The 17,737-nt window shown below is 33.7% G+C and overlaps 1 protein-coding gene across 1 annotated transcript in view; it reads left to right on the plus strand.

Moving 5' to 3' along the window:
• LOC109248239 (protein eyes shut homolog) overlaps window positions 1-17,737 on the plus strand; it is a 301,776-nt gene that overhangs the window by 194,143 nt on the left and 89,896 nt on the right. Inside the window, exons 6-7 of the mRNA XM_053905309.1 lie at window positions 3,771-3,867; window positions 4,052-4,159. Coding sequence (XP_053761284.1) covers window positions 3,771-3,867; window positions 4,052-4,159 — 205 coding nt within the window. The remainder of the gene's footprint in view (window positions 1-3,770; window positions 3,868-4,051; window positions 4,160-17,737) is intronic.

A 17,737-nucleotide genomic window follows, 5' to 3' on the forward strand; every position in this document is an offset into this window, starting at 1 on the left:
AAAAAAATTCTGACTTGCCAAGAGAAAGATATCTTTTTTGTTGTAGTTGTTTTCATAAAGTTTTAAAATCTAGATAAATTAAAATTTTTAAATAAAAATATAGGGACACCTGTGTAGCTCTGGTGGTTGAGTGTCAGACTCTTGATTTTGGCTCGGGTCATGGGTCGAGCCCCACATAGGGTTTAGTGCTGAAAATGCAACCTGCTTAAGATTCTCTCTCTCTTTCTCTTTGTCTCTCTTTCTCTCTCTCACTGTCTCTCTCTCTCTGCTGCCTCTGTCCCCCACTTATATGCCCTCTCTCTCTCTCGGAAAAAGAAAGAAAAAAGAAAAATAATGTCTTTCTAATGCTTTTGAAAATCATTAACTTTTAATATTTTTAGTTTTTATTTTAAAATGTATGATTTTAACACTAACTTATTGAATACATAAAAGATATGCTCTAGTTTTCCCCCTATTTACTTTCATTCCTAGTTCCAAGTGGTATTACTTCTAATGGGAGAGTTGTCAAGGTATAGCCCTGAATAACAAAATGTTTCTTAATAGAGTTTCACGAAAATCGAACTATTGTTAATGTACTTTAATCTATGATATCCCCGGGGCGCCTGGGTGGCTCAGTCGGTTAAGCGTCTGACTTCAGCTCAGGTCACGATCTCATGGTCGTGAGTTCGAGTCCCGCATCGGGCTCTGGGCTGATGGCTCAGAGCCTGGAGCCTGCTTCGGATTCTGTGTCTCCCTCTCTCTCTGCCCCTCTCCCGTTCATGCTGTGTCTCTCTCTGTCTCAAAAATAAATAAACGTTAAAAACATTAAAAAAAAATAATCTATGATATCCCCTCTAAAGAATCATGTGAAAACGATTTTTTTTAGAAATGAGAAAATATTAAGTGATTTTAAAGATTATGCCTATAGTTGACACTGATTTGGCTCCTAAACATGAACAGTAAGTTTAGTAACTTACCATTATGCTTTAGAGGATGAGAAAATGTAAAAATATTTATTGATTAGTCACATGCATTCTCTATGACAATGTATAGGCAAGACATTATAAGAAAATCAGTTTGTGTATAAAAAACCCTATTGCAGTTAATAGAGTCAGCTTAATAGTCTGGATAGGGATAAATAACTGGAGAGTAGCATGGAATGAATTAACTGTACTTATAAAGTTTTGACAGACTTTTAGTTGTCACTGCATATATTCAAAACAAATACCCTTCACACGAATGAATATCTGCTTCTAACACCAAGGACTATGGAAAGTATAGTTTAGGACTAAGTATATATACATTTTTCTCCTTTAAACCCCCCAAACACAAGCTTTCTTAGCAAAGCTTCAGTTTATTTTAAATGCACTCTGTGTCTACTTTATTTCTTTCTCCCAATGTCTATTGAATTGTAGCAATCTAATTTCCTCAACCCATTGACATGTTGCTGGTTGGTAACAAAGCTCCATCTCAGAAATGTCAAACTAAATGAATAAGGCAAAATCACAAGCACAAGGTTATTCTGTGAGCTGCCTGAGTTTCCAGGTTCTGAATGTTCTTCTGATTTATCAGCCCAGCTGAACTCAGGGAGGTACACTGGCACCACTTCTCTAGCTAGCCAATGCCTCTGAGTTCCAGTGCCTCAAACGAACACTTCTAAGAAACAGCTTAGTGTCAGAAGACTCTACCTCCTAGAGAAAGCTAGTCATGCTTGAAGTAGGAATAGTGTAATGCATCCACTGTTCTAAATCTTTAACTTTTTTTACATATATACGTTAAAAAAAGCTTATTATGTTATTTATAACTATGCTATAACAGTTACAATTTAAATAGGATAGCATTATTGGATTGATTGATGAATGGTGAAATGTGTTGGAATGATACCCTTGCTTACCTAAAATTAGGAGAACCGTATTAACTTGGAAATAACTCTTTTTAATTTTATTTTTAATACTGACAATACAAACCTAGTACATGAATGAAATTGTAAGCATGAAACTTCAGAACTTAACTTGTAGGCTTTGATAATTGAGTAAGAAAAAAATAGGACAAATTAATAATGATGCTTGTACTAAAGACTACCTAATCTGCTAGACACATAGGCACTGTAGGTTTCTTCTGATAAGTGTTTCATAGTGCATCTTTATTCTGTCTTTCTACTTCTAACCTATTGTCATCTCTATATTTAAAGTGAATTTCTTTTAGAAATCATGTAGTTGGTTCTGTTGTTTTATTTAGCCTGGCTGTCACTGCCTTTTATTGAAGTGTTTTTTTTAAACCACATTTGATATAAATATTGGTGTATAGTGGCTCTAAATGAATCATCTTGCTATTTGTTTTCTACTTTCTATGGTACCATATCTCTACTTTGTTCCTTTTTACTCTTGCCTTCTTTTGGATTAAGTAATGTTTAAGTTTCCATATTATCTCCCACCTAAAAGCAGCCAGATTTTATAAGAGGTAATACCAGCTTTCCAAACTTCCAAGTAGAAGCAGGTTTGCCACTTGACTTGGTGGTAGACACCACAGAGAATGGCAATGGCTAATAGCACGACATGAAAGGATAAAGTAGGACAAGCCCATGTTCTCTCCTGGGACTGTAAATGGGGAAGTGTAGAGGACATTCCACTCAGCAGTAGATGCTGAAGCTAAAAGATCATGATAGTAGAAATAGAGACCAAAGAAGCAGTGCTATGTCATCTCCATGCTGATATTACAAATGATTTGAAACTTTCAACGTGAAGAGATATTTGAAGATAGAAAGAGGAGGAGAAACTTTATGAGATAGAACTGTGGTAGGAAGATGGCCATTCATGGGTCCCTAGATCATGCTCTTTGAGATCCTAGCCTATATGCCAATAAAAATTACAGGTTTTATAGAACAACTTGAATGACATGTTCTTGAAACTAAAAAATCTGAGTAGATATTGTCATTTGTAATGTCAGAAATTTGCAATTATTTGGCACTTAGTTATAGCACTGGAAAAGTAAGATAAAGGAAAATCCTCTTGTTTCATACATTCTCTAACTAGTATTACAAAAATATTAGCAAGAAAAATGAGTATAAGACTATATTTCAATTTACCTAGTTAATATAGAACTATGGAAATAATTGTTTAAATTGTCATCATAAATATTAAAATATTAAATGCATTTTAAAAAGTGATATACTGATTTTTTTTCTGGCGCAAGTGTTGAAATAATTACAAGTGCCTCTCATAATTCTGTACATTTTTTTTCATGTTCTTTGTTTTTTAAAAAAAATAACTGGCATGTGTTTAAATGGATGACTGATTATGTAGTTATGGATCAAAATAATTTGTTTTCTTTGAATCACTTGGATATGGAAAGTAATTAAATAATTTGCCTCATCTGCTAACTGCCTTGAATAAATTTGATTGCTGAAGCTCAATTTTATGTTAAGATCAGCCATCACATTAATTCATTTCCTTCCCAGATTGTTTCAGTTCTTCTTGTTCAAACATTTAAATACCTTAAAACAACAGCAACATTAGCAACGACCCCACTTTCCCAAAGGATTGAGTAAAATATTCCTCCCCTGATTCTTTCATTTGAACTCATTAATTAGAAACTAACATAATTTTATTCATATGTTATGTGAAATAGAGTTATATGAGAGGCCATAGATGAGGTGTTTTCTCTTTCTTTATTTAATTCTTTTTTCCCGTAAACTTCCACTAAGAGCATATTCTCCAGACTCTTTACCACTGACTGATTTTCACACTCTAAAGTGAGGATTGCTCATCTATATCCATCTCATTTTTCTGCAGGATTTGAGGGTGAACATTGTGAAATTAATGTGAATGAGTGCTTCTCTCTTCCCTGCCAGAATTATGGTGACTGCGAAGATGGAGTCAACAATTTCAGGTACAGAAAACCCCAAAATATATGGATTCAAGTTTATGCATCTAGATGTATCTAAATATATCCATGTTTATAATTTCAGTTAAACAACATTTCTGGTTATTAACAGTTTGCCATGCTACAATTATTTGAAGCTTTGACTTTGTATGTTTATATTAATGGAGTCATTAAATGTCTTGTTTAAAAGATGTATTTGCAGACCTGGGTTTTCTGGACCTCTATGTGATCTTGATACAAATGAGTGTTCTTCTAGACCTTGCAAAAATAATGGAACCTGCGTGGATCTGTCAAACAGGTTAGAGACTACATTTACTGATTCAGTTATTTTATATACATGATATTTAAATAGTAAAGTGAACATATATGCACCCATCATTCAACTTAAGCAGAATATTCCCAGTATCCTTAACCCAAGTACTTACTTGCTTAAACCCAAGTACTCCTCTACTCTTCCATACAATTGTATTGAATATCATGATTTTTGTAGTTGTTCAAGATTTTATTTTGTGTTTGTTTTTTAAGTTTTATTAAAATTTCAGTTAGTTAACATACAGGGTAATATTAGTTTCAGGTATACAATATAGTCATTCAACACTTCCATACATCACCTGATGCTCATCACAAGTGCTCTCCTTAATCCCCATCATCTATTTAACCCATTACCTTGCCTTTAACATACACTATCAAGTTGGGGCACATGAGTGGCTCAGTCAGTTGAGCACCGGACTTCAGCCCAGGTCATGATCAACTTCAGCCCAGTTCACAGGTTCGTGAACCTGTGGGGCCCTGTGCTGATGGCTCAGAGCCTGGAGCCTGCTTCGGATTCTGCACATCCCTCCCTTTCTGCCTCTTCCCCACCCATGCTCTCTTTCTCTCTCTCTCTCTCTCTCAAAAAATGGGTGGCGCAGTCGGTTAAGCGTCCGACTTCAGCCAGGTCACGATCTCGCGGTCCGTGAGTTTGAGCCCCACATCAGGCTCTGGGCTGATGGCTCGGAGCCTGGAGCCTGCTTCTGATTCTGTGTCTCCCTCTCTCTCTGCCCCTCCCCCGTTCATGCTCTGTCTCTCTCTGTCCCAAAAATAAAAAAAAAACAAAAAAAAAAAACGTTGAAACACTTAAAAAATATACAGCATTAACCATTTCATTTGTATGCCTGCCTCAATAAAACACTTAGCTTGCATATTAATATAAGTGAAATAATATTGTGTATCATCTTCAGAAACAATTCATTTTGTTAAATATTTCTGCATTATTCATGTATCAGTTGCTCAGTTTTAACTGTTGTAGAATATTCCATTTAAACATGTGCCAACATTTGTTTATCATTCTCCTGATCATAGATATCTGGTTTATTTGACTCTTCTTTCTTAGACATAATAATATCATTTCGGTTTTCAAATATTTCCCCAATACACAAGTACTAATGTTACCTTAGTTTGGTATCTAAAAATGGAATAATTGCACTATTGAGTAGATGTTTTCACATGTATTATATCATTTTTTTTCAATTCACTTTGAAAATGGAATATTCACACTCTTAACAAAAGTGAATAAATGTCCCTATTTACATTCTTACATATTTCATTTGGGCTTATCTGCTGTGTGCAAAATTGTATCTCCTTGTCTGTGTTTTTTTTTTCTATACTCCCATCATAACTTATGACTTTAAGCATTTCTTCAGCTATTTCAAAATATTTAATTTTTCCATCCTAATGCAATTTTTAAGTTTATTTATTTATTTTGAGAGAGAGACAGCCTGAGTCGGGGAGGGGCAGAGAGAGAGGAAGAGAGAGAATCCCAAGCAGGGTCCACATTCTCAGCACGATGCTGCAGACGGGGCTCAGACTCACAAATCCATGAGATCATGACCCAAGCCAAAACTAAGAGTCAGATGCTCAACCAACAGAGCCACCCAGGAATCCCTAATTTTTCCTTTCTAGAAATGTCTATTTATGGCATCTTCCCATTTATGTTTTCTTCTTATTGATTTGTAAGAATCTTTATGTGTTTTAATTATTACTGTTTTCATTAGTTGTACTGTATGTACTAAAAATATTCTATTGATTGTGGCTTGACATTTCACCATCTTTATGATGTTTTGAGTGCTAAAATTTAATTTTAATCTAACCAAATTAATGTGTGCTTATGGGTTGCATTTTTCATCTTGTTTAAAATGTTTACACTGCTTAAAGAAAAGCTAATAGCTATTCTTCTCAAACTATTCCAAAAAATAGAAGAGATAGGAAAACTTCCAAATGCATTCTATGAGGCCAGCATTACCCTCATAAAAAAAGAAGAAAACAGATGAAGACACAACAAAAAATAAAAGGAAAAACCGAAAATATTAGCAACTCAATTCAATAATAGATTTTTAAAAAACTGTTGGCCATGATCAAGTAAGATTTAATCCAGGGATTCAAAACTGGTTCAATATTTTTAAAAAAGTTTATTCTATAACAAAAAGATGTTGCTTAGATTTCCTTTTAAAATATTTAAAGTTTTTGGGTAACTGGGTGGCTCACTTGGTTAAACATCCAACTTCTGCTCAGGTCATGATCTCATGGTTCATGAGTTCAAGCCCCAAGCCCCTCATGGAGCTCTGTGCTGACAGTTTGGAGCCTGGAGCCTGCTTTGGATTCTGTGTTTCTCTGGCTCTCTGCCCCTCCCCCACTCACTCTCTGTCTCTGTTTCACTCAAAAATGAATAAACTTAAAAATTTTTTTTTAAATAAAATAAAGTTTCACCCTTCACGTTTAAATCAATTTATCTGGAAAGTGTGTGCGTGTGTGTGTGTGTGTGTGTGTGTGTGTGTGTGTGGTATGTTGTGCGTGTATAAGGTAGGAATCTTACATTCATTTTCCATATGCTATACCAATTGTGCCTGCTATATGTATTGCATAAGTTCATCTGTTACTTACTGCTTGGCCTGACCTACAACACCTTCTTGGTTGCAGATCAAATCCCTATCAATGAATATGTTTATTTCTTTGCCTCTATTCTGTTTCCTTATTTCAGTTAGCTATCTATGTGCCAGTACCATAAATCTTAGTTACTTAACTTTGAAATATCTCAATATTGGTAATGCAATATTTTTAATCTTCTTCCAGAAGCTTTAGTTATTTTGGACAGTTTCTTCTGTTACAATCAACATGTTCCACATAAATCCCTACATTCAAACAAGCAAACAAAGACTGGGTAGAATTTTTATTGGGATTTCATTGAATTTGTAGATCAATTTGAAAAGAATTGCTATGTCTTTATTTAGGTCTTTTAAAATATCTTTCAAAAAAACAGTTGGACAAATTCAACCGGACACACATTGATTAGGATAAATAAGACTCATTTGCCGGATCACTATTGCTCTCCAGGCACCAAGGGCTACATTTGTTTATCTTAATAGAGATCTAACATCTAGAATTGCTCTCAAAATTTATATCACAACCTTCTTGAGTTTCTGATAATCTTCTATTATTTCTACTATTTTGTATGGCCATCTGGCTTTTGCACTGTCTAATCTAGTGAAGTAAATAGAAACATGCTTTGAATCACCACTCCTGTAACTCACAAGGCTTGAAGGGGACACTAATCACTACAAGTCCCATAGGGATACAGAATTGCTTTTGGTTTGAAACCTTGATAAGTCTAAAGGGGCATTTCAAGACCTTCCAGTTGGGCTTTCCTGCGTAACAGTTCTTATTCCAATGTGGAAATTCTATTACTAAGTATATTGACTACACTATATATTCAGAGACTCTGGGGGAAAATAAAACAACAAAACAAAAGATGGATTTATGATCCATCTACCAGACCTAAATAAATGTGCACTCCTACTGGTGGAAAGAGTATTTCAAAGATAAGCATAAGTTTAGGGCCATTCGTTTCCCAGGAACTTAGAAGGCCTGAATATCTTTCTTTCATCAATGCGCAATCATACTGGTAAATGGCCTCAGAATCCTCTGTGGAAACCTTCAGGAAGATACATGAAACACCTGTGACTATATGACAAGATCCTTCTTCAAAGGGACTTACTGTCCTTCAGTTGAGACCCTGAGTCCATGACATAGCATAAGTCTGTAATTGTGTAAGAGGCTAGGAATCCCTACATAAGCAAATTGAATTGTGTTTCTGTCCTGCAGACCTACATACTTAATTCTATTTATGTTTCTCTGATTTATGTGGCTATTTCCTCATTTTTAAATATTATAGTCAAGCATATCCAACAGTTTTTATCCATTCTTGGATCCCATTATTCTAATTTATACTGGGGAACCCAATTTTACTTTAACATCCCACATTCACTCCAGCCTATAAAGGACAATCACCACAAACTTCATTAAGACACTGGTGCTCCCTCACCAACCCTGTTCTTCATTTTGGTGAATAAAATGCCCTCCTGGGTGAATGCAGTTTCTTCCTAGGAGATAGGAATGCCTTCCTTTATTCTCTTGGGATAGAAATTAAGGGGCAACTGAACAGCTGACACATGATAGATCCATTCAAGCAATTTCCATAACAATAAGCCTGTGAACTTCTCCTAATATATACCAAGAATACCCTGGCACTTCTACATCACTAATCTAAGCTGAAATTAACTCCTGTTTTTGATTAGCCAATTTATCTAACACCATACCCAGGATGCTAATATTAGCACACTGAATCTTCTCTTCCCATCCATGTTAACACATTTAGCTCATTAAATTTTATATTTATTCTCCTTTGGTCTGACTACCTTAGATTCAATCCCACACATGCTCCCCAACTTTGTGACAAAACAGATTGGTGGGGTTATGCATCTCTTCTTGGGTATATAGCATAGCTGTTCCCAGTTAAGGGTTTCCATCTCTCATCAGCAAAGTTGGAATCTAACCCTTTTTATGGGCTGGAACCAATGAGAAATGATGGGGCATGAGCGAGTGAAAACTGGCAACATTTTGTAACTCAACTCCTTCAGCAGAATATAGAGGAGGGCCCATATGCAAAAACGCACAGATTCCGTAAGACACAGGAGAGGTTTAGCCTCTACCACTAATAGAGCTTAAAGTGAATTCAAAGGTTTAAGTTCCTTAGCCATATCTATCCTTTGTCTACAGGGTATATGAACTCCTTCAAAGTTACTATACAGACTATACAGGTTTGTTGTTGCTTATCAGCAACTGAAAATTCTGCTTAAAAAATAACTATTATTAATAGTTTCACATCTGTGGTTTACAGGTATTTGGCTATCATATAGGCTGGGTTCATCTAAATTTCTCTGGGACCTAGCTGAGGAGGGAGAAGAGTTTGCCAGTCTGTTGCTCCTAATGTCTCTCATTTTTATTGGACTAGCATGTTCTTCTCACAGAGTGGCAGAAATTCAAGAGAACAAGCAGAAAACATGCAAACCCTCTTAAGCCCTAGGCTCTGAAATAGTGCCCTTTATCCTTACCTGTATGTAGATCACTGTACAAAAACATAATCGTAGCCATGCCTGAAAGTGTGGGGCAAACACTCTTCCCATGGCGAAGCTGTGGCCAGGAAGAAGAGTGGTAAAAAATTAAGATTAAAAAGACAAATAAAACAAAAAACAAAAAACGCTGTCAACAAACAGAAGATAGGATCAGTAACTGGAAAATAAACTCACAGAAAATATGCAAACTGAAGCCTGGGTCACAAACTGCCTAGCATTCCCAATTTTCCCTGTGAGACTTAGGAGACAGCTCTGAGTCAGAGAGAATGAAATGAATGAAATGAATAGTAGAATCAAAATGATCTTACAAGTCTAAATGAAGGTGCTTCACATCAATTAATTTTATGGCTTTTGAAGACCACTCTTCCAAGTTCCAATATGAGATCTCAAAAGAGTTAGAGGAAGAAGTCAGACAAAATGCCCTCTGTTTAAAAGAGAACCCTGTGGTAGATTCATGAACATAAAAACTATAAGTTCATTTACAGAGAACCAAATTGATTATAAAGTTGATGTTGACTCTGCAATGTAGCTGATAAAATCAAAGTGTTTATCAAACTTAGAATATCCTAAAAAGCTTGATGGAAAATAGCCAACTACTAATGGTGAGCAGTCTGGCAACCAATATACAGAATGCTGAAGAGTTTTTGTAAATCTTAATCTTCAAGCTTGGCTCATATATAGGAAAAACTGCTGCCAATACAATATACTGCCTGAAACAGCCTCTTCCTGACATTAAACAGATGTTGGAGGTTTCTGGATATGACATTTGACCACCTGATTACTGTTGAACTGCCTAGTACCATTATCTTTTTCCAAAGGCCCTTCCCAGTAATTGGAAATGTAAGAAAGGAAATGGAGGTGTCATGGCCTCTATTCACAGGCATCCTTCAAAGATGATTATATAATAAACAGGAAATATTTGGAACCCCAAGGCGATTTTCCTCTGAAAATGTATATAACATTATTTAGTAAAATATTATGTAAGAAAATGCCAAATCATTTTCTCAATTGGCTGTACTATTTTGCATTCCCATCACTAGTGAATGAGAGTTCCTGTTGCTTCACATTTTTATGAGGATTTGGTATTGTCAGTGTTCTGGATTTTGGCTATTCTAAAAGGTGTATAGTGTATTTTATTGTTGTTTTGATTTGCATTTCCCTCATGACATATGATATGGAGCATCTTTTCATATGCTTATTTGACATCAATAGGTCTTCTTTGGTGAGGTATCTGTTAAGATTATGGGCCCATGTTTTATTTGGATTGTTTTTCTTATTGTTGAATTTTTAGTATTTGTATATTTTGGATAATAATCCTTTATTAGATATGTCTTTTGCAAATATCTTCTTCCAGTCTGTGGCTTTTATTGTTATTCTCCTGACATTGTCTTTCACAGAATACATTCTTTTTTCATTTGAATTAAGCCCACCTTACCAATTCTTTCTTTGTCATATTTAAAAGGCAACCAAACCCAAGATCATTGAGATTTTGTCCTTTATTTGAGTTTTTATAATTTTGCATTTTTCATTGAGTATTTGATCCATTTTGAGTTAACTTATACAAGGATTTTAAGGTCTGTGTCTAGTTTTTTTAAATTTTCAGTGTGGATGTCCAGTTGTTCCAACACCATATGTTGAAAAGAAAAAAAAAAAAAGCATCATCTTTTCTCCATTGAATTGCCTTTGTCTTTTGTCAAAGGTTAGTTCACAATAGTCATGTAGGTATATTTCTGAGTTCTGTATTCTGTTCCATTGATCTATTTTTCTGTTCTTTTGATAATACCACACTATCTTGATTACTATAGGTTTATAATAAGTCTTAAAGTCAGGCAGTTTCAATTCTTCAACTTTGTTCTCCTCAACATTGAGTCGTTAGCTTCTCTCTATAATTGTTAGAATTGTTTTATTAATATCTACAGAATAACCTGCTTGAATTTTTATGGGGGTTTCATCAAATCTAGAGATCAAGTTGGGCAAAACTAACATCTTGACAATATTGTCTTCTTATGCATGAACATGTAGTATCTCTCCATTTAATTTTTCTTTGATTTCATTTATCAGAGTTTTATAATTTTCCTCATACGAATCATGCACATATATTATTAGATTTATACATAAATATTTTATTTTGGAGGTACTAATATAATATTTAGTGAAATTTTAGAACATACTTGGAAGAATGCATATCAACCCAAGAATAGTGATTTCTTCCCAGTAGAAAGGAATGAAAAATGAATAGGGATGTATCCAAAGGGTTTTCAAATATACATTAAATACATTTTCCTTAAAATCATTCAGCAACTTGGAAAAAGATAGAGATGTGTTAAATATAGATGATGGGTATATGGGGTTGATTATTCTAGTCTCAGAAAATTGCTTTGTTTACATTGTTATAATAAAGGCCATTTTCAATGCATTAAAATCTTTCAAAGACAAAAAAAATCATCAACAGCTGAAAAATAGGTAATCACATTCTGTTTTCCAAGAATATGTTTTTTGATACAGGACTTTCTTTTGGTGTTTTTTAGCATGTTGATATTAACTTACCATTAATTTTTTTTGAAATAATATAACAAGTCATTTAAAACCAATCATTGTATGTTTAGTAGAAATTAAACTATAGAGGCACAAATAATTAAAAATATTAATTATTATATAATGTACTTTGTTATTGCATCTATATTTTTAATCTGTTCCATTCTCTCTTTTGATTATTGAAGCTGAGGCCTGCACAATTAATGACTAATTATTTAAAGATGAATTCCTAGAGATATGACAGCCCCAATTCAACTACAAACTATTGCAAACTGAACATTAGAATTGACATTTTCTGACTTTATTACATATGTTATCCATTAGAATTGTCTATTTAAGCCACAGTCATCAGTTTACTTAGATAACTGACAGTAATATTTAACTACTGAAAATGGACTGCTAAAGAAAGAATTCACCCTAACAATTACTATAACAGTGTTTTGTCCATTCAAAGGATATGGAATAAGGAAAATTTCCAAATGGCTTATGTGATTATCACACAGAAATCATCAACAAGAATATTTTGACCAGTGTGTGATATCCATGAGTTCAGCAATTCTTTGCTGTACAAATTTGAAAATGACTGGTTAATGTATATTTAAGAGATAAAAATCAATAGATTGTTCAATAAATTGGTTGCCTAAAAACCAGTTATTAATCTAAATGACTTATAATCTACTGAAAATTTTTCCATCACACCATTGTTTCCACACCCATGTGTGGTAAAATTATAATGACATATAAAGACTATTTTAAAAGTAATCACTCTATTAAGCAAATATATTGGGTAGAAAAAAGTTGGTTTACTTTTTCTTCTTCCTTTTCCTTGAGATACACAGAATGTACAGTACCTTAAAGTAAAGCATCTTAAAGATGCTAGGTTAAAACAAAACAAAAAGTAAACTGTGCATGTCAAGCATAGCATGTCTATTATTCTCTTAGATTAATATTAAATTTGATAGTTTTTCCATGTGCAAATTTTACAAGCATTGTATTTATTTTTATTATATATGTTTTTATACTTAAATATGCTTTTATTCATTAAAAATTATAACACAGATTAAACTTACTAAAATTTTAAAATATTATTTAAAAGACTTATTTAACTTTTGTCATAAAATTTTAGTATAATAATCCTTACCCATGTCACAAATATAAATAGCTTGTTCATTTTAAGATTAAGAAATGTCATTAATTATAATGAACTATGGTTCAGGAATGCAATATAGAATTACAAGAAAGAGCTATAAATTGCTTTAAAATGAATTATAAATTCTCTCAAAATTTTAATAGCTGTGACATGGGCTGTTTTCTTAATATTTATTTATTTTTGAGAGAGAGAGAGAGAGAGAGAACAAGCCGGGGGAAGGGCAGAGAGAGAGAGGGACAGAGGATCTGAAGCAGACTCTGCACTGACAGAGCCCAATGCAAGGCTCCAACCTACAAGCCCTGAGATCATGACCGGAGCCAAAATCAGATACTCAACAAACTGAGCCACCCAGGCGCCCCAAGGCTAACACATTTTAATCATAAAGTTTTACCTGCAACAGTTTTTGTACTTTATTTTTGTCTTTGCACTCTATTTTTTATAAAATGATCTATTAGAATAAATACATATTAAATCTTAATATTACAAATGCATTTTATTTTTATTTTTTTAAATATTTTTAATGTTTATTTTTTTGAGAGAGAGCAAGAGACAGAGCTTGAGAGGGGAAGGGCAGAGAGAGAGGCAGACACAGAATCTGAAGCAGGCTCCAGGCTCCGAGCTGTCAGCACAGAGCCCGATGCGGGGCTCAAACTCACGGACTGTGAGATCATGACCTGAGCCGAAGTCATACACTTAACTGACTGAGCCACCCAGGCACCCCCAAATGCATTTTAAAATTAAAACTCATTAAAATCTATATTTTGGATCTCACAATATGACTTAATTTAACGTTATATTTTAAAGTATCTCAGCTTTCTAGAAGCATAAAAACAATTTCTTTACTTATTAACTAGTTTCTCATCTGAAATAAGATGAAAACAAGATAAAGGAAGAATTTAAGGCAGGAACACATTTTAGAGCTACAAGCCCATGTGATTATCTTACATTTTCCCTCTCCTTTCATTATGGCAATATCACTTTATGTAAAATGAAGTTACTGTTCTTTACCCCTACATTTTTTCAATGTATTGAATTTTCTTTAGAAGTCACCTGTTAAAATTCATTTTAGTTTTGGAAAAGTATGGTGAAAGCCTATCTGGAAAATTTAAGGTCACTATCAAATTAAAGGAAATTTGAACAAAAATTGTTCCATACCTTGGCAACCTATTTAAGCTTAATTCCACTAAAACTTATGAAATAAAGCCTTGACTTTTAGTTAGAAATTTCCATGTTATCAAAAATATGTTATTAATTTCATGGCCTTAATTGTTGCTTTGGGACAGGCGATTTTTAATATGTGCATATTTGTGTTTTAAAAGTTGTTAGAATAGGGTTTCTTCAAAAGAATAAAATGTTTTAGAGACTTTTAATGTATAATTCAATACTACCATAAGATTAACTGGGTCACTTAAGACGTTAATAAAAATCAAGGTTCACTTTTATTTTTTCCTCTCAGCCTAGGTAGATGTGATCTGAATACTGTAGGGATGAGGGTCTCAGCAAGTAATGATGGAAGGAAACATACACCAAAGCTGAATAATTGTATATTTTAGCTGGAGGCCAATAGGAGGAGGAATCTGGTGGCATTCCTTTCAGACACTCCTTATGCAGTTTCATTTGAAGGGCCAAGGTAGGTGCGGAGAACAAGTTGGCAATGTGCTACACTTTGCCTATCTCTCCTATTTGGGAGAGGAGGTGTGGGGGCAAGAGCAGGGAAGAGACAGAAGGAGGTAGGAGGTGGGGGGTAAGGAAGGGAGAGAGTACATGTATACATTTCAATTCTTCTGGGAAAGACGAGGTAGGCACAGAAATTCAAGGTAGATGCTCTATTCTGAAATAAAGATTTGACTTTCATGGAAATTTGCCCTATTATTATATAATAAATGAATAACTTTTAGTAAAATCTATAAAAGAATCCAGGAAGCTAAAGTTCAGAAGGTAGCAAAACTTGAAAAATGAGCAAAAGAGAATTCTAGGTAGTTGAGAAAATCTGAATCTTCTCATACTTCCTCAAAATCATACAAACAAAAGAATAAAACCAAAAAGAATCTCATATCTTCACCATACAAGAAGACAAAGACCATGAAAAGCATTTCACATTAACTAATGGAGGAAGTAAATATGTTTAAAATAATAACAAGGTTTCTCATTGTTAGAAAAAGAACGGCAAATACAGAAATCAGCTAGACTAAAATGAACCCTATTATGTTAAATTAGAATTGGGAAATTAGTATGAACTCATACTTTTATATGTATGTGTTTATAATATACATATATACATATGAACACACACAACAATAAATATAAATATGGGCATATATGTGCCATATGTATGTACATATAGTTATATACACATAACTATATGTATACATAAACATAAATACACATACACATAGAAATTATCTTGGTTTCTAAATAACATGGTTTCTAAATAACATGGTTCTAAATAACTTGGTTTCTAGGACTTCTAGAATAAATGGCTTATTCTAGATCTGGAAAAGGAAACGTATAAGATAAACCTGGAATATCTTATGTTAGAAAGTAAGAAACTGTTCAAAGAATGATGGAGATGTCAAAAGGATAGAGGAGAAAACTTGAAGAGGTCCTTACTATCCAACTCTCAGATGAAGTGAGCATCAAATAAATAAAAATAGTTATATATTTGACCCACTGAATAAGATAAAAAGTCTTGACTCCATTTAGATACAAATCCATAATTGAATGAATGGATGGATGGAGGGAGGGATGGATGGATGGATGGATGGATGGATGAAGTAATTAATGAAAAGGAAAAGCCCATCTTAACAGTCAAATGTCATCTAGTAAATGTGAAATAAATGAGGAGTTAGAAAAGCACTATTGGGGGACGCCTGGGTGGCTCAGTCAGCTAAGCTTATGACTTCTGTTCAGGTCACTATCTCATGGTTCATAAATTCGAGCTCCACATCCCTGCTGTCAGCCAAGACCCCATTTCAGATCCTCTGTCCCCCTTGTTTCTGCACCTCCCTGCTCACGCTCTCTTTCTTAAAAATAAACAAACAAAAATAGATTAAAAAATAAACATTTTTTTTAAAGTACTATTTGGCAAAGAATATAGAGACAACTGATTCAATTTAGAAGCATCAATGGAGAATATCTCCTATTTTAAGTTGGTTGAAATCTCCAGATTCTAGGGTACATGATCATGATAGTGAAGCCATTCAGGAACCTTTTTGTAATCACAGAAAATAAAATTTGTGTGGCAAAAGGCAAGGGATGGGTATTTCCAGATTTTCAAAAAGAAAGAGGGGGAAAAGAGAAACACATATATACATACACACAGAGTGAGAGAATTCTGTAAATTTAATGAATAAATGTTTATAATAGATTGAGAAAATCAGTGATAATTATTATAAGTCCATCACTGACAGGAAAGATGTCCGAAAATATTTTTCTAATATTCATTCTTCTAGAGTAAACAATAGATTCAGTAATTTCTGGAAGTATGATAGAAGTGTCCTAAATACTTGCAACAGATGTATAAATTGAGTTCAAAGTCATTATCTGATACATTTTGTTTTAATACACCATTTTCAAATCTATCAGTGTGAAAAAATTATTTCCCGGATGTACCTTTTACTGCTACAACTGAAAACACTGTCAAACTCCTACCTACTCTGTGATCCCTCGGAATCATCATTGATTCACTGGGAACACACGACAGCAATCAATGAGAGTATCATTAATGAACATATCTTGATTTTAGTAAAGTATTTAAAAGATTCATTACATCTTCTGGACTATATTGAGCAAAATATTTGATGAAAAAATTTTTTTCTATTTGAACACAAATGCAAGAGTCATAGTAATTGGATCACTCTAAAAAGTGATTTTGGTCAAAATCTTAGTTACATGGAGTGCTCTTGAGAAATACAAATCTTTTTTACACAATCATGACATTGCACTTGGAATTTTAATGCCTTCTGTCCAACTGGTACAAAAACTCCACTCTTTATTGACTAAACAGTAAAACCTTTCCTGTCACCTTCTCTAACAGCTCTGTTTTTATAGGACTTCACACTTTCCTCTATTGGCATGTATTTCCTGTAATGTTTACATATCACTGCTCCTAACTTCTCTATGAGAATTTAAAAAATAAGCCCAAGCCTTATCCAAGCACTTGGATCTGGGTACATGACTAGTGTCTGGCACTCAATTAGTTAATGTATGATGAATGAGCAAAAGAGGAGGCATGTTAAATTTCTGGTGGTTGTTTTTGTAATTACAATTATGTTGAAACAAGTTAATTAGGAAGAGTTCCCTTGAAAAATCAGAATAAAAATCTGTTTCAAAAACATTACAAGAAAACTTGGGAAAGCACTTTTATATAGACTTCTACAAAAGGAGAAAGAAAAAGAAAAACTATATACAGCTTGTTTTTCTAAGTGTATTTTTCTCTCAATTTAATTTTATCTATGGAAATTACTCATGTTCTCATGAATGTTTTTCTCTATGAATATACAAGTTAAAAGATTGAATTATTGCTTTCTCTTAACATTATTTATTGGTTTATCATACACACACACACACACACACACACACACGACTAAAACTAATCACAATTCCATTTCAGGAGAATTGGTCTTCTATCATCTGGCAAATAGATACAGATTGACTAAATATTGAAACAAACATATGTTCAACACAATATCCGGAAATAGACTAAAATAAATTCAGGGTGACTCTGCCACATATAGTTATGACC

Source organism: Panthera pardus, unplaced genomic scaffold, assembly GCF_024362965.1.
Source record: "Panthera pardus isolate Hobbes unplaced genomic scaffold, ASM2436296v1 HiC_scaffold_17, whole genome shotgun sequence".
NCBI classification, from domain to species: domain Eukaryota; kingdom Metazoa; phylum Chordata; class Mammalia; order Carnivora; family Felidae; genus Panthera; species Panthera pardus.